Raw genomic sequence first — 21136 nt, forward strand, 5'->3', positions numbered from 1 at the left:
AAAATACATGGTCCATTCCAATGTTAGACTGTTATTTGTGGAAGGTCTCCTAAATCATACCTTTAGGCACAGGTGAAGTAGTGCCTTGAGTGAGTAGATGTGTTTGCATAAGGAGCATTAGGCAGACTAACAGTAAAATGTTCTACAAAATGTAGATGAGGTTGAAATTGCAATCAGAAGAATGTAAAAGCCCTAAGCATGAGATTCTGTGATGGAAGAATGAGACTTCTGCAGAGGCAGTGCCCCTGTAGGCTCCCTTCCTCCCGTTTGTCTTTGTGACTCAGGGTTGAAAGAGTACTACTGCTGGCCCTGCACTCCTGTCCTTTTACTGTCCATAGCACTAATATCCAGGTATCTCCAGTATACTGAGGAATTCTCAATATACTTTTTCTTTTTTCTTTTTTTTTTTTTTTTTAATTTTTATCTTTAAGTCAAACGTGAAGGTGACAAGAAATATGCCTTTGATTTGAGTCTATTCAAATATGTAATAAGTATAAAAGTGCTAGTTGAAAGCTCAGTGCTATTTAAGCCATTTCCCAAAGTGCCAGTTCTTGCTCAGTGGGCTGGTTGCTTTTTTAGACTTGTTATGACAGATGTAGCTTGGGAAATACGTGTCAGTCTAATCCTTTAGCTTCCAGTAGAAATGATTTGTAGAACTGTGAGGCTAGTTTCTCATGTTTTCAGAATCTATAGAGTGATTAGTTCTGCATTATTTCTTTCTGGTAGATCTTAATAATTTTGACCTCTCTAAAATAATATTAACTGCACTCAAGGATTCTTTTAATGAGTCCACATGCTAATATGGATTACTTAAAATGTCAAAACTGTTTAAGCAATACTTGGTGTAAAACTCAATGTATTGGACCTAAGATGTACGCTGACTGTTGTATAAAAGCCAGGAGGAGATAATGACACACTTTCATTAAGATGTGTAAACAGTTTTATTATGCAAATGTTGTTTGTTTTTATTTCCAACTAACAGGCGGATGATTACAGTACTTATTCATAAAATATACACTGTTCTATTTGCCTAGATGAATTCCTAGCATATTCATATTTTCTCTGTAAACCAATTAAAGACTAATTTGTTTTAGGGTAATCCTCTTAATATCATCATTGAAAAAATATCTGCCATTCAGACATGAAGTGTGGTAATCTGGTTTTTTTTAGTAGACTGGATGAATCTTTAAATTGGCACATCCCAAACAAGGAATGGATGTAAAAAGTCAGGCATTCTACCTTCGGCTTAGCATAAGTCAGTAACTTTCCCCTTTCTGATCATTTGAGGAAGAAATTTTGAAATCTGGCAGAAAGGACTGTAAAGTGAGAGATGCAACATCATCGTTCATGTATCGAATTTACTGTACCCTGATGCTTTAAGAGAAAACGGGATCATTCTGTGAATAATGAGAAAGAGAAGCTACCTTTTGACAGATCAGCACAGATTTTGTAAGTCTCTCTTTCTTCTTCAGTGTCCTTGCTGATCTCTTAATAGTTCCAGGTCTGAGCAGCTCAAGAGTAGTTAAGGATATGCAGAGACCTGAAGGAGATATACCGCTTGTTTCCAGTACATAGATCTAGCTGATGTGACTGGGCATGCTCTTATGTCACTCTTCCTTTTTGAACCTGTTAGTCCCTATTTTTCTTCTGGCACCTATGATTCCATGTGGTGTGGCATCAGGACCTGATTGGATTTTATCAGGCTGAGTTTTCAAAATGCTCTTGTCAGAATAGCTTTTAGTTAACCTGTAGTTCACTGAAACTATTCTACTCTGATATAACTTAGTGCTGTACATGAAGAAGGGTGCTTGATTGTGATCCATTTCTGGGACATCAAAATATTCCGTTAATCTGTTTGTTATAACTTAAGGAAAAACAAAATCTGGAATGAAAGTTCTGAAAAAGAAGTATTTCTGGAAATGTCCTCTGTGAATTTGCTGTGCCAAGAATCTGTAAATTCACCTCATACCTGATAACTCTAGATTCTTTTCATTCCTGACCTTAGTCAGGAGAAATCACTACCTTCACAAATGTTTCTTCCATCTGTTTTAGGCTGATTATTTTTCTACTTCATGGCTGGTACCAACTCGCTTTAGCTTCTATGGGCACTTTGATACTATTGGAAAAAACTAATGCACAGGGGCAGAATGGAACAGACTTTTCTCCTGCTCTGCTACTTGAAGTAGAAGTGGCTTCCATGCATCCTGAAGGAGACTAAGCTGTTTTGTCACTTCTGCTAGAAAGGCATCAAGGAAACTTGATAAATAATGCAAGGATGCACAGTTGCCAGCAGGTCTGTGTTACAGGGCAAAAATTCTAAGAATATGTAGTGAGGTATTCAAGTGTTCATTTTTATGTACATCTTGTAGAGCAAGTTAGAGGAATCACCCAGCAAAGTGTTCAGTCTGTCCTGGTGCACTTTTTTGGGAGCAATAAACTTTTTTGCTAGGTAGGTAGCTGCAATATTTGAACATCTCCCAGTGCTGTTTTTGAAATGACAATGGTAATGCAACTAAAGATTATAATTGTACATCTGGACTCATATAAATTGGGCAGACTAAATATAGCCTCTGAAATCAAAATGGGAATGGTTTTACTTGTATAAGAAACTCTCTTTAGCTTGTTATATGACCAGTGTCAATAGTCCTGGAATATCTTTGATTAGCTAAAGCTTATTTATGTGTCCTTTTCTTGTTGGCACATTTGACAGCTGTTAAGACTTTACATGGAGAAGGAATTGCCAGGATACTTTGTTTAGTCTGTGATCGTATTGTTCTTGAAGGGCCCATTTGGTCTCTGTCTTCATAGTCTGTTTCAACCTGTGTGGACAGCTGCAACTTCTTTTCCTTGATAGTTTTCTTCTTTCATTCTCACATTGGGGTGGGGTGGGAAAAATCTTGCAGCCTTTTTTTTGATGGGCAAATGCTGGGGACTTCAAAAAGCCACTTTTTTGGAAGCGGGGAATGCCAGCAGGAGATATTAAAGCTAAGGGACAATTTATGCCATGCTCTTCCTTTGTGAAGGGATAATTGCATTGCAACTTTACTTAAGAATAAAAATAAATCACACTGGTAAGGTCTACAGTAACTTTGTGTACCAGATGTCAGTATTGGCCTGTTGGGACACATAGCAAGACAAATACATGGTTTGATAATCTGATGCTGTTTTTATCCCAGCATAAAACCACTAATCCAACAGAGCTGTAACCAGGCGAAACAATAAAAACTTCAGAGCCATTGTGGGTTTTCTTGGCAATTCTTCTTTATCCGTCTGTCTTCCTCTTGTGCTGTGGTGGATTACATGAACAGTGGCTGCAGAAGTTATGTTTGTACTTCCAACTGAATGTATAATTTCTGCTGTGCTTGCTATGCATTCTGTTTACAAACACAATATCGAGGCCATATGGTTCATCCCTTGATGGGCTCTCTGGAAGTAAAGTGGTAAGCAGATGTGAACAAGGCGAACAGGGTTCTGTTCACAACAGCTGAATGCCTGCTTGTCCTATAAATGATGCACTTAAATATAAGTGACAAATTGTTAATCCAACTAATCCTGCGCGATTAGGGAATTTGTATGCATTGTTTGTAATCTAAAATAGTAGGCTTGCAGTAATAATCAGTTCCTCAACCAAACAATTCTTGCTCATTGTACATCATGCAGGATTGAGGAGATGGGTGTCCATATGATACATAATAAATGACAGCCAAAGTAGAACTGTAAGTAGCTTTAGCTGTGTTTTCCAGCCTTAAAAGCAGTATGATGTTTAAAAAGCTTTACAATGCTCTTGCAGCATCTCTCAGATACATTGAAGTGAGCGATGGCCCAGCTTTCATCATATATGGTTCTTAATTAGCTGAGGTGTGGTACCTCATAGATCGCAAATAAAAAGCCTAGCTGAGGTGCGTATACCACATCTCCAGCACTCAGAAAACATGCACGTGACATGCTGTTTTAATGAGGAATATCCATTGTAAACATGCTAGTCCGTAATTTTCATGCATAGTACAGGGAATATGGTATTGGAGAGGGACTAGGAAAGAAAAAGTTAGAGCACTTGCTATCTCTTATCAGCAACCTGGCTTTGTTAAGATTGCTTCTGTTCACCTGCAGGTTGGAATATAGTTTCAGTCTAAAGCACTAAGGAATCTGCAGTAGAAGAATTACTATATATATTAAGATTTTTTTTATCTACTATTAATCTAATAAATTGTTCAGTACTGCTTCAAAATTGACTCTCAATCCTGGATGCCATTTCCTGGGGTACAAGGCACCATAAAAAAACCCCCTCTGGTTATACTGGATGAAAACTCAGCAGGCTGTGGAGTCCACTTCTGCTTACCATTCTGGACAACATACTGTTACCTGTAATTTTGCATGTATTGTATAAATGTATCATAATTATCCATTGTATAATTATTATGCATTATATATTACATGAAAATTTCATTAACCTATGTACTTATTAATGTACAACCAATTATAAATGCAATATAGCCATGTTTTAAGGGCTTTCTTCTTTACAAATAGTATTTTTCCTTCTCTGCAGATATTACTTCTTGCCTCTCACCCATGTAGGGTTAAGGGATATGTATGAAGGCATTCATTCCTAAACTAGAGTTTTTTGTTTTCTAAATAATAATAATAAAAAATGCTATCAAAAACAGAAGTCAGCCCAACAGTATCCTGCTGTTCTGACTCTTTTTTTTTTTTTTTTTTTCTTTTTCTACATAACATTTTGAAATACACATTGTTTTAGGCTAGTAGGTTTCATGCTGTCTCTAAAAGGGATCCGAGTCATACATTATATTTTTTTTTTGTCATTCAAACTCTGATTAATATTAAGAGGACTTCCTTCAGTCAATTTGTAATTTGCCTCTTTATAAATGAAGTATTAAATATTAAAATTAGTAAGTGGAACTCGGCTTCCCAGTATAGTTATTTTGGGGTAGTAATAGGGATTTCTGTGACCTGTCCATAGCAATTTAGGGCTCAGACATGACTGAATTAATTCTGCTTAAAGATCTGTTAATCACGGGTCAGCTGAGCTGCAGTAACCAGCCATGTGCAACTTGCAGCCTGTGGGGAGCATGAGGTGAAGTATTTGAGCTTGACCTGCTTTAATTAAGACTTAGGCCAGTACATGTTACCTTTTTGGATTTTACAGAGTGGGTGCACAGACTGTCTGTCCATAACACGGCTCTGCTGACAGATGGGGGCCTCATACATTCAAACTGCTCCTGGCTGATGCCTGAAGTCTGATGTCTCCATTTGCAGAAGTGCATTGCTCTGTGCTTAAGTTCATCTCTATGCAGAACAACGTGTGGACATGCCCGAGTTTCAGCATATACTTAACAGTAGTTTGTTTGTCCATAGATAGAGCTTGCTGTCCATAACCTCTCTACTGCTCAGTTTCTGCCTCGCCTGTTCCTATGGGGGGTGTCCTTGGACCTCTTGAGGTGCATCTGGGCTCTGCCATGAGGCCAGTCTCGAGGCTGCTGCCATCATACGTTCAGACTGCGCAAACATGAGTCTGAGTGTCCGAGAGGCCCGAGGGAGGAATGAGGAGCTTGTGCTGCATTGTACTGTAGGCCACAAGCATGCTCATGTGAATGGTGGTGAGGACAGTCCGGCGGTTACGATGGTCCTCTTTGCCAAGTGCTCACGCCTGACTGAAGTCAGTGCTTCAGTCAGTCATGGGGACTCTTTCCAGAGCATTTAGCAAAGGCAGATGAGATTTGTAGGGAGACTGACCTTGGGGTATGCAAGTAGTTCATGGACATCTGCAGCTGACAGAATGAATGTATAGAGCTGGGTTGTGAGCTCTGTCAGGCTTTGCCTTGGTAAAGGGATCTGGCCACCCAAGCAGGACGTACATTTAGCCTTTACTGCCTGGCTGTCAAGTGGTAACTGTGAAACTAGGCTTCTCTGGAAAGCGCTAGGGGATTTGTGTGTGAAAAGAATTATATGAGAGCTAGGTATGTACTAATTGTTAATTAATTATCTTTGTATTGGTGGGGTTTAATCACGTGCTTCAGTGCTACTTGAAATAGCAAGGCTTTCCTGAGGTGGAACAGTGTATGTGAATGAGTGTGGTGCTGATAGAATCTTTTTATGGAACCACATTCATTTTAAGAGACAGTATTGCAGTTTTACTCAGTATTTCTTTTGTTTATGAATTGATTGTGATTGTTGTGTGATTAGAAGGAAATCATAAAGCAGAGACTATTTATTTAAAAAACTCAATATATTTACATATGCGAGTGTATATGCACAATGTGCTGCCAGAAAATAGTCATGTTTCCGCGGCTGATTTATATCCATAGTTTAGTTCACATGTGTTTTTAACCTTGAATGCCAATGGCAAAAAAGTAATGCCTGGAAGAATTAGTTCACCACACCAGAATACCTAAAAAGGTTATCGTATCACTGAATGTGTGAAAGCACCTTTCAACACAGCATACTTTGAATTTCACTTTCTAGTAATAACTTAAGTTGCTCAAATAATGAGAGATTACATCCAACACTGATTAAAAACACAATATATGTTCATACATTTACATAACAATTATGTATTTTATCTAACACCCCTTTATTGTTTTCACAGAGAAAACCAAATGCCAGCTCCTATAAAGTCTGCCTTGATGACAGCTAATGTCAAAGCTTCACAAGATCTAAAATTTTTTAAATAGACTCATTCATCCTTAAAACACTTCTCTCACCACTTGAGCTTTTTTGAAAATATTTGATAAAGCCAGCAACATGTTCACTATTATTTTACAGTTCTATGCAAAGGTGGTGATCCTTGTTAAGGTAAACCATTATGCCCTGTTTTATGAGTGGAAGGAGATACAGTCACATATTGAAGAAGAGTAGCTGGGCTTGCTTTGGCCTATAGACTTTGCAATTAGTTTTCAGAATACCATTGCATGCCTAAAAGAGCTGTTTTTATGCTCTGCTGTCTTCACAGCAAAGTATACAATCTCCCCTCTGTCTTGTAGGCATTTCCTGTACTAGGAATTTTTTGCTAAAATTTCCCACTCTTGCTGCTCCTGTTTCAGCTCATTGGCTGCTGTGCTAATGAGGGCACTTGGGACTTCCTCTTAATTCAAGCACTGCATTGTGTAAACTCCTAAACAGGGTCAGACAACATAGTGTCGCCAGCTGCATATCTGTAGCCATCTGGATTTGTGGCAGGAGCGATAAAACAGACATTGTGTAGCAGAGTTGAAAGAGTGACAAGAGTGGTGCAAATCATATTTGCAGAAAACCATAAAGTAAATGCCCCATGTTTATCCACAGGATATACAGAATCATTATTGAAATGGTCTTTCTACATGTATATGTATCAAATAAAGATAAATGGGATATGCTACTGCTATGCAATATCCTGTGAAAAAGCTTGCTGGCTAATTCACTACCATTGCATTGTTAAGAGGTAAGTAATTATTAAAACTTCCGATGTTCATAAACAGTTCTCTGCTCCCACTTCTATGCCTTCGTAAATATTCCATTTCTAATAAACATCACTTCAGTATATTAATTTATTATAAAAACATTCTTAAAGAGAAGTAATTGCATGCTGTGAAATTACAACTTCCAAGTCTGAGGAAAGAGATGCAGGTGAATGGTCACACATTGTTTTGTATCTGGGGCTTACTAGTGGTTTGGGGTGTGTCTGGAAGAGGGACTTCTGACCTCTTTTCTCTTTCTGGTCCTTTCTTACTGACCAGCATCTCTAGCGACCATCCTGGGAATGACATCATGGGTCTGCCTGAAGTCAGTGAAGCTTCAGAAGTTAACTTTGGTAGAGCCACGGTTTCATACGCTTTGACTGTGTCACTGAAGTGTCGATACAAGTTGCAGTGTGTACTTTTCTTTGAAAGCTTTTATTTGGTCATTTGTTTCCTGGCTTTCACAGGCACTAGTAATGTGGATTAGTACTGTCAGGGTTTGTTAGTAGTTTTACTGCTGGTTTTATGCTCTACGTACATATTACACACAAGTAAAGCCCTATGTGGGACAGCTCAGAATAAAGTCATAGTTCTAGATCAGATGTTTCCCATGCAATGGCTTTTATAGTGTTTTTAACTCATTTTTAATGACACCTGGATCCTTTGCAGTAATGCTCACAGTGTGAAGACTATAAAGTATCATATGAGAAGAATGACTTTAAGGTAATATGCTCAGGAGTGGGCATTACATTTTTGAACTTTTCTTTCTGATTTATCGGACCTGTTAAACCTCTTTCCCAAATATTTAGTACTACTCCCCTGTAAAATTGGCTTGGCTTCCTGGTTTTGTTTTACTATCTTCCTGGGATGGCATTCATAGCTAAGATCCATTTCCCCCCTTTGGCTGAAGTATTGCTCTTAATCTAGAGTGCCATAAGTTTTCATGACTAATCCAGTCCCTGTTGAATTTAGTGGGGATGTTACCTTTGATTTCAGCTGGAAAAAGATAATGACCTTAACATATTTGGTGGGTTGGCGATTATACTGTAGCCTAAGATAATTGTAAAGGAAGAGTTGCTTATACAGAGGCCATTATAATAGCAGTGGAGCTAGTTATGTGCTTTCAAAGAAAGCTATTTTATTGTGAGTATAGTTTTTAATAAAAAAATGTAGAATTGTTTTACTGAGCTGTCCACTGAAATTTATCATTATGAATCAAATACTAATTGACAGTAACAAACATAAGTAAAAAACAATTACATGTGTATGTTTTACAGACACACATATTTTGCCACAAAAATCCAGAAAACAATTTTTGTGGAATCTTACAGGTATTAATCATACCTGCAGCCTGTTTTTCTTAGTTGTAGTAAAATACAGGGTGATTATGCTGGTACAGTGTTTGGTCCTTCAGTTTCAGTTGTTTGATGACAGCATTTCAGAGAAAGTGGCTTTCCTTGAACTAATCTCAGGAATAATGTATCTGCAAAATGTGGCTGGCCTTGAGTAGAAGCGAGACAGAAGTAAGACAGTGTGAAAAGCAGGAAATTCAGATATTCTCCTTCCTCTGAGAACAGTTGGCTCCAGCCATATACTGACTGCAAAACCACTACTTTGTGACCAGAATCTTTAAGAGATGCCTTTTATGTGATCAGTTTTTATTCAAACAGGGATGAAAGACCGTTTATGTTGAATTTTGCAATTGAACGTTCATCCTGGGTAGAAAAGTGAAGTTGTGTAGGTCACCTAAGGTTTAAAGTGTCAAGTAACATCGCTGTTGGAAATGATCATTGATACGGCTATCATAAGCATTGGTATTGTGCTCATCAAGGAATAAAGTTTTCAACATGCACAGAAGGGTTAAGAAACCAATCTCTCTAAACAGACAGAACAAAGTACTGTTTTCTTGGACAGGCAAGAAACAAAGGGATTTACCAAGGCTAGGCCATAAGGAACCACGGTCTTTTTCACATGTGTCACTTGAAGTCCAATAGACAACTTCCTTGATACAGCTGAGTGCAGAGCTGAACATGCTCTATGGAATTCATCCTCTAACAGGGAAGATGAATGGTAGGGCTTTGAACATTTTGTTTTTCCTTCACAAAGAATATGGTATTTTAAAGGTTGAAGCTTTGAAAAAAGAAAAAATTTGATGTAAAGTTCCTTTTCAAAATCCCTAAAGAAATAATTATATGTAACAACAACCTTTTCCAAGTATCACTCGGGGATCCGGAGACTAAAATTAGTTGCTATCTGGTTATGTTACAACCCAACTTCCTAACGAGGTGTGTTTGTAGAGTGAAGTGTGCAGACTGGAAACTTTGGATAATGGCATCCTCATTTCTATAAAAAGAAAATGAGAACAACTTAAACCTGTATGAATTCCCTATTATAAAAACCTTATCTAGAATATTTCAGCCCGAAATAACTTTACCTTTTGAAATGTGAATTGATGCTTCTAGAAGGCTGTTTTGAATTAATTGTTTTTTCTTCCCTGTACCATTTTCAGATCAAAATTACTAGGGTTTTTAGATGTTGAGAATTTTCTGTAGATTAATATTTTTTTCTAGCTTTTTGGTGTTATTTTTTAAAATTAGAAAAGCTCGGTGCATGGGCAAGAGTTCTCACCGAAGTCTGTTATCTACTACCTCTTGGAATGTGTTCACCAAGAATACTTGTCTTGGTATTGTGAAACTGGGCCAGCAATGTCATGGTTTAACCCCAGCTGGAAACTAAGCACCACGCAGCCACTCACTCACTGCCCCCCCACCCAGTGGGATGGGGGAGAGAATAAAAAAAAAAAACCCACTAAAACTTGTAAGTTGAGATAAGAACAGTTTAATAGGACAGAAAAGGAAGAAAATAATAATGGTGATGATATAATAATAAAATGACAATGATAATAATAGAACAATTAAAATATACAAAACAAGTGATGCACAATGCGATTGCTTACCACTCGCTGACCAATGCCCAGTCAGTTCCCAAGCAGTGATCAGCACCTCCTGGCCAATTCCCCCCAGTTTACATACTGGGCATGACATCACATGGTATGGAATACCCCTTTGGCCAGTTTGGGTCAGCTGTCCTGGCTGTGTCCTCTCCCAACTGCTCATGCCCCGCCAGCCTTCTTGCTGGCTGGGCATGAGAAGCTGAAAAATCCTTGACTTGGTCTAAATGCTACTTAGCAACAACTAAAACCATCAGTGTGTTACCAACATTACTCTCATACTAAATCCAAAACACAACATTATACCAGCTACTAGGAAGAAAATAAATTCTATCCCAGCCAAAACCAGGACAGCCAGCAGTTAGATAGTTTTGGAGCTGGTTGCCAGACACTTATTTGGCCCCCAGACTGCCATGTTAGCATTATTGAGCTTGTTTTCGTAGTGTCCTGGCCATTTCTAATCCCCCAGAGAACTGCAGTGCAGAGCAGCTGGATACTCTTACCTCACAGCGATATAAACGCTTCAGTAGACATGAGTAGGGGATGTAATGCCAAGTGCAGTGAGTAAAGCAGGCCGAATGCGGAGCAAATGTTCCTGTCAAGATGGAGCCCAGCAGGGCCAGCGTGCCCTCTGGGGCTGCTTGCTTGCCCTTCTGCTTCTGTTGAGGAGCATCAAATGCAGGACCTGCTGTCATGCACCAAGACTGGGCCTATGTGGTGATAGCACAAGGTCCTTCTCTTAGTTACACTCAGAATAGCGGGGTCCTGGTAACTGTTTCTCAAAATGATCTTTTACGTAACCAAACTTCACTCCGGCATTGTGCTATTCCAGCCCTGGTGACAGTGTGCTGCTGCGCAGAGGCTTTGCCTGTTGGTTAGCACAGCATGCTCTAGAGGAGATGCCATTTGCATACATGATCAATTGCTCAGTTAGGAAAAAAAAAAAAAAAAGAAAAAGAATGGGGGGCAGGGGGAAGAAGCTTTTAGAGACACTGTACTTAAAAATATTTCATTTTTTTCTGTCATATGATAAAGGAGTGAATATAGTTCAGTGAATGATGAAATTGTCCATGTTTCTGTGATTATGTGCTCATGGGGTTCACTTGAAGCTCCCTGGTTATAAATGCTTGGTTATTATGCGCCTCATGCTTTCAAACAGCAATAAAGTCTTCATGAAGTGAGCAACCTTTACCATTATTACATACTGACTATGTGTACAATGTATTACAAAAAGCAGTAAAGAATGTTTGTCCCTGTCAGAAGTCATGTTAGTGTTTAGGAGTGTATAGCCATACTCTGCACTACAGAAAAATAAGTAAAGCAGATAATATTTGACTATTAGATATATAATCTTATACTGCTATTTTTCTTTTCTAAATGGCCATGATCAAATATATACCAAGAACTCTACTAAAATTTTGATATTTGTCTCAAAAAATTGAGAGTACATATTGTTAAAACAAAATTTACTGGGAAAAAAGGCTGAGTGGTTTTTTCCACATCTTTCTCTAGAAAAGCAATTTTCTTTCCACATCTTTTCTCCAGACCTTCAGAAGCTTCTATGCAGTATGGTCCTGTATCTCCATGCTGAATGCAAGGGGGCATTCTTTATATTTAATCAATAGCAGACAGATTTATCTAGGATTTATTTCGTTCCTTTTCCTTAAAACTATTGGTCTTTTTTTACTATAGAAAATGTACTTCTGTGAAAATCAACCAGGACATTTGCTGTCAGTTTAAGCAAGCAAGAAGCAATGAGAACAAGAAAAACACAAAGAAAATGGCCGCAAGGGAAAACTCTGCATAATGAACTTGAAATTGCTACTGCTGGAAATACTGTTGCTGCTTTTCCTGCCAGGGCTGTCACCTTGCACAGCAATTTTAGCTTAAAGCAGAGAGTGGAGCTTATCTACAGCATCGCTAAAGACTGAGGTTTATGCTGCTAGTTTCCAAACTCTAGAGACCACTATGCTCTGTGGTATGTTGATGGCATTTTTAAAGAGGAAATGGGCCAGAAATAGCCCGTGTTCTTGCTAAAAGTTAAGAAGAAAAGATAAAGAACAGGAACAACAAAGCCTATGAAAGCCATAATTTTAAAAGAAATCTACCCCACACTTTTTAAGTGGGAACCCATAAATGAAATGAATGGGGAGGCCATGCAACTTAAATGATAACAATTTGCCTAGAGATACAGAGATCATCCCCAAGATTTTTAGCTCCTGTTCCTAGCTTCCCTTCCTGCCTGATAAGAAACTATGAGGAAGTTCATTCTAGAGAGAAGAGCAGTGCGGTGGACTGCCTGAGATGCTCATTCCCCAAAGGGACAATCCCTTGCCATGTTATTTCTTGAAGATGGTCTCACAGAAGCCTTGGTTAGTGTTCAAATCATGCCTAAATGAGAGAAATACAATGAATGAAAAGAAATCAGAAGAGAAATTACAGTGCACAGTATTGTCAACCATTCTTAACTTGAGAAGTTGAGAACATGGATGAATATTTAGTGGTCTTTTTAATGCAATAATTGCTTTTCAGTGTTACTCATCTATCTGAGCGGTTGCTGTAGCTACAGCATAACCCTAAGAATTGGCAGAGAGGGAATCGTGTATTCTACTGTGTTCCCTGGCCCATATGAAATATTTCATGAACATTTGTATACCCTAAAGTAGGTGTTAGCTGGAAAGATCTATGAATGTGTACACAGAAATTTCTTTCCTAATCCCAAACAGAGATTATCAACCTTAAATTTCAGGATTTATCTTGTTTAAATGCATTAATATACCCTCAGATATCTTGTCATACAAATGAATGTTTAATTCTTGATTCTGGGTTTTTATAGGAAGTTACGTCATATATGAGAAGGTAGTCCATAAAATAAACCGCATTAGTATTTCAGAAGTGCAGATTTAAGGTCCTTTATTTATATAGGTGCTGGCTGTTGTAAACCATACGTGACACTAGGGGAAGTTTGTTTATGAAGTCAGTTTACTGGAAAATTAACAAGGTCAGAGCTGCTCTAGCTCTAATATTTGTAATGAATCAGGTTTGACATTTCAGGTTGAAAAAGAGCTCAGAATTTAGAACCAAGTTAAGAATATACTGGATGGGTGATTTTTGGGAAGGACAAATTAGATTTCTAAATTGATATGCAGTGCTAAAACTAGGAACAGCTTGCCTGGATTCAGAAAAATGACTAATACAGAAAAAACCAGAACTTATTTGGGAGGAAGGAATCAGTGTAGGGAATGTGTGCTAAATGCTGTAAGTATCCTGTGCAGAAAACAAGGAAAGGGGACAGGTATTGGGTGGTTGGCAATAAATATATTACGAGTACAAAACCACCATGAAAATCAGTCAGCTAATAAATTAGTTAGGAGCTAAGAGGTGAAACAAGAAGAAATATTAGTTTTAGGTCTCACCCCTTCCAAACTCAGTTCCTGGCTGTCAAATGGGTTGCCAAATCGCAGACAGGATATGATTGCCATGGAGATGGTTACGAGAAATTTTCCTGTAATTTAGATTTTGCTGGGTTAATATTTCTTTTCCATGCTTCCATAAAAAGAAAGGATTATCTAAATGTTAGTTATGAAGTATGTATTAAATATCTTTATGTAGGGTGATTTTTGTATTGTTGCTATTATGCTTTATATTGTGAACCAGGACTAAGGGCCTTCCCTGCGGTTACAGAGGGAAGCTGTAGTAGAACAAGGACCTGATCACTGCCTGTCAGGGCTTAGGCTGATGCCTGTAGGGCGATCATTTCTTGTCTTGCTCCTTCTTGTAACAGTTACGTACACTGCATTTTTACCTAAGGACTGTGAAAATTATTTTTATATATGTTCTTTAGAATACCGGAAAGCTTGCACTTTGTATTGTTAGTCTTCAGGTGAAAATTGTTCTTTTCCTTATACTTTACATGCTGTAATTATATGTCAAAAGGTTTTCTCAGGGATGGCCTCTGCTTTTAACAGCTGTTAACGTATGAGTGAGCTAAGAATTTTAATATATATCATTCTTTAGGAAATCTCTACAGTGGTCTAAAGTAGTATGACCCTGTTAGATAGAATAAAGTAAAAGATATTTCTAATACCCTCACTTTTTTCATTGCAAATTATATTTCTATACCTGAACTTATGTAGTTCTGTCCAAAAGTTTATGTTGTCAGAGCTTTCAGATTCTCCATTGCAATCCTTCACTGTCAGTTTTGGAATATTCCAAAGACTTTTTGCCCCAAGACTTAGCCAAGAAGCACACAAGTTATTCTGTTGTATTAAATGTCATTTGTTGACTGGTTGCCACTCGGGTCTGCAGTGGAAGGGGTAATGGCGGTTCCCTGTGCCAGAGGGAATACAGAAATCGTTCCTTCCTGGAATATACCAAGCATGCATATTATGGTAAAAGGCAAGGGGGAAATTGCCCTCCCTTTCCTTTACCCTGTAGAGCTGATTATTGCCAGCGGTGCCGGAGAGAAGAAGGGGAAGGAATTGCACTGGGAAATGGAATCTCTCCTGGGATTTACTGAGATTGAAAAAGATTTTCCTTCCATTTCTGAAGGAAATGGACACGTCAGTACGCTGATTATTGAGATGAGCAGTGCTTGTGCTGAAGGATGGAGGAAGGAGAACAACTTTAGCTGAGCTGCCAGTACAGAAAAATACAGAACCTGTATTTATTGCCAAATTCCAGAAGAATTCTATCAAAGTAAAGCCACAGAAGCATAGAGATGAATGCCTGTTGTGCTCAATGGCATACCCCACTCTGTTTACTTCTGAGGATAGAGCATTAGGCCTAGTATAGCAAAAGTTTTGTCTTTAGCTGAGTTCTGTATTGTTCTGACCCTTGCACCTACGTACCCACTCTAAGAGAGTACTTTTGTTCAGCTAAGCACTTGAACACTGCTCTGCTATTCTTGGAGCAGAGGGTTTTCTTCATCCAGGTCGCCATCAAATACAGGGAATTTAACAAGGAAAAATTGTTGCCAGCAGCAAGGACCTAGATGCAGCTGATGAAGACAGGTTGCTGGAAGTAAAGGTCTCCTTTCCTATAACTGAATGAGCAGTTCTCCCATTTGCTAACCCCAGCTTCCTTACCAACCAAAAAGAAGAGCCTGTATTCCTAGATCGGCAGATTCAGAGACTGCTCAGAGTTGGAGAGTTGAGCATGCTGGCACTCTTTCTCTTTGTGTTCTTGCAAAAGGTTGAGCATCATGTACCACAAATGCTCCCCTTGTGCTGGATTATGCTTTTTCCTGGAGTTTGGAAATCTGCAATAATTTTACTGATATTTATTGAGTTTGGAAAAAAAAAATTAGTTAAGTGCAGAATCTGACCGTGTGCAAGTTGTCTAGTCCTTGATGTTTCATTATTCCAGAGGAAAGAAGGGGATTACTGTGACTCACAGTAAGAATCTTAGTGTTTCAGTTCTCACCTTTATGAATCATATTAAAACTGGTTGGTTGGTTGGTTGGTTTGTTTGTTTCATGAGAGCTGTAGGGGTCATTGGGCTGAATTCTCCTTATTGTTGTCATAATTTTGATGACCTTGAATTCAAGGTTGAGTTACATTTCATATGCGTACCGATCATTTGTTAATTATAGATGAAGGAATTGTACTTCAGTATGCTGAAAATTTGATTGCATCAAAGTAGAGAGAGGATACTTGTAAGTTCGTGTATTGAAATTTCTGTTTCATCTAAAAATTCCACTAGGATCTGAAGCTAGTCTAAAGTAATAGATGATGACTGTTTCTGTGACAAACTGAATTTTGCTTTTTACAGGCTTGCCACCACAGTTATTTTTGTTATTTGTGCCACATTATTTATAAGAAGCACTTTCCTCCTCTGTGTGTCACAGTTTAGCCCAGTCATCTTTGTAGATCTACAAATAACTAAGGAAGGTCATTAATTGCATTCTTCCTATTGGCAACAAACTGTGCTTATGAGCCATCACCCATAGGGTTTTTTTTGTAGCTGGTGCTGTCTGTAGAACTGTTCAGACCTATTGGGATATATGAAAAGGTTTATAATTTCCTGTTAGGTCAAAGGTTTAGAAAAACCTGGACAATGAATCAGATTTGATGGCATTATTTCTTGTACTTGTGTAGTATTAAGACTTCAGTTTGCTGGTCTTCATCCCTATTTATCAAAGTGTGATGTACCTATCAGTAAGCTTTACTGCTTTTCATATAGAAGAGTGGAAGAGCCTTGCCTTTAAGTCCCACAGTGAATCAAAATTGAAATAGAGTGGTCAGTATTTGACCCTTCTGTTCTGCTCTTCTTGATCATACCTGTGCTACCTGCCGTAAAGCTTCAGTATCATAGGTTTAGATAGACACACACTTAAGGCTTGGCTTTGGCTATTAAGTCTCAGTACCATAGTTGTTATGAGTAAATTAAAGGTCGTGTTTTGCTGTACAGGTAAATACACATTTTAGAGGGAATATTTTACGTTCAAAAAATCTGTATTTTTCTTTTTTTATTTGTGATTATTTTTAATTTTTGCCAACTGTAATGTGAATGATCTATAGACGCGAGAACTTTATTCATTTTGGTGTAATGAACATGAAATAGGCCATGCTTAATGTTAAAATATCAGTGGTGACACTTTGTTCAAGCATGAGGAACAAAGCTGAAGCCAGACTTGATAAACTTAGCTGACAAAATATGAATCAAACCTTGTTAAGTACCTCCTGGCAAACCAATCCTCTGATGTGAACAGGAGCTCTGTTGTGATTTTTTTTTTTCTTTTTCTTCTTTTTTTTCTCCCCGACTATGGTCCAAAATTTAGAGCTCAACCCTGTGAAGTGCTGAGTGTCAGTGAAAGCCACGTGGGAACTGAAATGTTCAGCATCTTCCAGGATTAGGCCTTTACTTTGGTCCACATCCTGTGTGTTCTGCGATCTGTTGTTCTTGAACTAATAGATTTCTTTCTCCTTCATCCTGAAAACTAGGTTATATTATGTGAATTCCAAGTCCTGGTTATAGAAGTTTATTCTCTTTTAATGCAAATAAAGGAAGCCATAAAGCATACTTCCCTAATAAGAAGATTAACGTACAGAACTTGGTTCAGTTATGTTGTCTTTTGTGCTGGTTTGGTCTTGTTTCCTTAAGATGAGATAGCCATCTCTGTAATATTAGTATATTTTACTTGCTGTAATCTGATGTACCATTTCTCTCCCCTTTTTTCTCCTTCCCTAAGATTATCGTTGGAGAAACTGCAGTGTTTTGTCTACAGTTAGCTACAAAGGATTTTGAAAACCAAGAAAAAACAATATTAAGTGGAGACTGTTGTTATATAAATCCACTGGTGCGCAGGACCATCAGATTCCTTGGTATGAACAAAATTAATGCTTTCATTTTCTGAATGGTGAGAGTGATCAATTATGTCTTAATTTTGACCTGGGAAAAATATTCAGATAACCATACAACATTGCATGTGTAGTCTTAACTTGGGTGCAGTGAGTTCTCCCCTTTTGGGTAGCAAATGAAGCTTCCTGCAAGTTTGGATAAAAAAATAGTTGCAGAAACAGCAGTAAAAACAGAAAAAATTGGGACCACAAGGGGGAAAAACAACCAGCAGGCCTGGAATAGGGTGGAGAAAGGAGATACCTTTGTGCCATATCTATAGTTGATAGTTTTCTTTTGGTTACGCACACACATAGCAGCCGAAGTTGAAGACATTGGGATATAAATGTGTGTTTGAAACCAAGCCAGTTTAGGTACTTTCTTAGCCTGGAGATTGTATTATATACAGTCTCTAGTAGAAAACTGTACAAAATTCATGCTCCATTGAAGTCAGCTGTTAACTCCCCCTTTGACTTTAGTAGATACGAGATGTCATCCTTTCTACTTAGTTCTTTGTAAATGTGTTTGGAAGGAGAAGTAGCACCACTCAAAATGTCTATTGAATATTCCCAGATGCTGCTTTTTAATACGTGCAGGGATGCCATAGCAGGGCTCAATTCTGTTGTTTGCTTCTCACTCACAGTTGTATCTAAGAGAAACAGCTAGAGGAGTGAAGCCTTGGGGCAGCTAATCCTCCTGCATGCCCCAGTTGCAGGGGGAGGGAGGGGATGTGCAGCTGTGTCTGTATTTGCAGTGTTTGTGTAACAGCCATGCCTGCCTTATGACAGTGTGATTGCTCACTGTCACACTGGAGTGCTAAAAGTCATTAAGAATGGGACTGTCTTGCATAGGTCCAGAGGAGGTGGGGAGTGATGATGAAGAGCTCCTCCTGCTCCACTTGCTCTGTGTGTAATCAGTGCCGGTGTTTCTTTCCCACTTGGTGGGCCCTCCTTGCTCACAGAATCAAAAAAAAATAAATTGGGAGGGAAGGCCCCTATGCTCACACAAAGTGATGTAGCCACCTATGTTGGGGCAGCGTATACCCTTAGGGCTTGCTGAAAGGGCCCTTCTGTGCAGTGACTTGGCTAGGGACAATCCGCTGCTCACCAGTGTCTAGCAGCTCAGGGTGAATTAACGTTAGTGTGACATTGCTGACCAGCCAGGATCCCAGAAATTGTCCTTGGTCCTCTAGCTTTGCTGAGGGAAAAAACAGACCCTTAGAAATGCACATGTTTCTGTGGGATCGTGCCTGCTGTGGTGTACATCCATTAAAGTCCTCATGGTGCCCCATGAAGCTGGGAGCTGCCAACTGCCAGAACTCAAGCTATATTCACAGTGAATTGAAGTATGGAAAAGGTAAGGTGATTTGCCCATGGAAATGCAGGAGGAAATCTGTAGCTCAGGTGGAATTTGAACACGCACCTGCTGGCTTTGCCTCCTAGTCAGGGTGCTGTGTTTGCATTTCCTTCCAGAGCTCATTTTCTGCTTCCAAAATGATAGAAAGGGACCTCAGAATAGCAAAAATCTGTTTTCTCTTGAGTAATCAGATACATGAATTTCCATTCTAATGAATGAGTACACATGTTTAATGCTTTGCTGATATGTCTGATAAAAAAAACTCTTTAGCATAAGTAGCTCCTCAGATATATAGATCTTTAGCTCCTGTGTTGATATTGCAATTAATATGCCATGCTAAGAGATGTACCCAGTAGCAGGCAGATGAAGACAACTCGTGCGTGGCAATATTGAATTATTCAGTACTTCAGCTTCTTTATAGCTGCAAGGGAAAAGAAAATGTTTGTCCAGTATGTGTTACGACTTTTCAAGTTACTTCTCCATCAGGGCCTGACTTCTTTGTTCTCAAGCAGATTTATAGGGTGAAGAATTTGCCTCTGTCACTTCTGTTTAGTGAACATAGGCAAAAGGTAGGTACCAGTATAGCTAGCTACCTCAAACAGTGGAGATTCATGGCTAGGGGGCCTAGGAGAGCGGGCTACTTGCACAAGAGGTGAGCGTGCTCCTCCAAAGGATCCAGAGAGATCAGGTGTGTGGGTACATTGCAGTGTTGCTGCTGCGGTTCTGTAGGAAAGTATCATCTCCAGCGCGAGCCAGGATCTTTAGGGTACAATACACGTGAGGGTTTTTCATGTTCTTAAATGGAAGGAGCTGGTATGTTACTATGATAAATACTATAATATTGTTTAGCCCTGGAGTGAAATTGTCAGGATATTTAACTCTTTGTTTCCCTCTTTAGGAATTTACGCATTTGGACTGTTTGCTACGGACATCTTTGTAAATGCTGGACAAGTAGTAACAGGGAATCTTGCACCACATTTTCTTGCACTTTGTAAACCCAACTATACAGCACTTGGATGTAAACAGTATACACAATTCATCAGTAGCGTACATGCCTGTACTGGAAATCCAGATCTTATCATGAAAGCCAGAAAGACATTCCCATCCAAAGAAGCAGCACTAAGCGTGTATGCAGCTATGTATCTGGCTGTAAGTATATTGTACTATTTAATGTCACTATATTTTTGAGAGCAAATGGCTCATGCTGTGAGGGGAGGAGGGAGGAATGGGGAGAAGATAAGACAACTATTGGCTGATTTTATATATGTAAACCCTCTATGGGTTACTGTGAGGCCTTTGAGAATTTGATTCATTGGACTTAATTCTGACAGTTACAGATGTAGTGGTTCTCTGAGCCTCGAAAGCTAAGGCAGTGCTGAGAGAGGGCAAGTTTTTCAAAAAGGGTTATAGATTTAGGATAACCAGGTTCTTGGTTTATTTTTTGCCCATTTCCAGAGAATGTGGGAAGAGGCTTTTTTGGGTGGTAAAGAATAAGGGTGGGGATTGCCTGTGACTGGTAGTGGTTCCTCTCCATGTTTTAACACAGTACAGATTAATGGAATTGCACATGTCCGTATTCTTTGGTGGGGTGAAGCAGAAGAGTGGGCATATGTAAGTGTCTGATCTCTGCAGGTTTTCTGAGATCTGTGCATGTCTTTAGGTACCAGAATTGGTATTTATAGGTACCTCAGTGCTCATGCAAAGTCAGTTTGGCTCTTGTTCTGCAATACAGTCGGCTACAAGACAGTCCTGCTTTTCTTCCCTCTCTCTGATAAAGGGAGTGATGAGCAGGGCTGGGATAAAAACTGGTGTTTACTGCCTGGCATCAGAGCTGTTCTAGAGGCTATTGAAAAGCGTGGGGAGGCAGGTAAGAGGCAGAGTGACTAATGAATCTCACTCAAGTAACTCTGTGCAGTACTCCCTGGCTTAGTTTGGAGTGCACATTGTTCTAGTCTTAAGCAGAAGCACATCTTGTTCTTAGTAAAGTTGTCCCTAGCACATGCCCTATGAGAGTCTTTTACCTGACCTGTGCTAGTAATCA

At 39.0% G+C, this 21136-nt stretch overlaps 1 protein-coding gene across 3 annotated transcripts in view; it reads left to right on the forward strand.

Annotated features, from left to right (window-relative positions):
* The window catches only part of PLPPR5 (phospholipid phosphatase related 5), a 91703-nt gene that overhangs the window by 4401 nt on the left and 66166 nt on the right, over positions 1-21136 (forward strand). For all 3 annotated transcript variants that reach the window (XM_041128091.1, XM_030033829.1, XM_030033830.2), the window contains exons 2-3: positions 17594-17726; positions 19994-20244. In XM_041128091.1, coding sequence (XP_040984025.1) covers positions 17594-17726; positions 19994-20244 — 384 coding nt within the window. The remainder of the gene's footprint in view (positions 1-17593; positions 17727-19993; positions 20245-21136) is intronic.

Source organism: Aquila chrysaetos, chromosome 12 (assembly GCF_900496995.4).
Source record: "Aquila chrysaetos chrysaetos chromosome 12, bAquChr1.4, whole genome shotgun sequence".
Lineage (NCBI taxonomy): Eukaryota > Metazoa > Chordata > Aves > Accipitriformes > Accipitridae > Aquila > Aquila chrysaetos.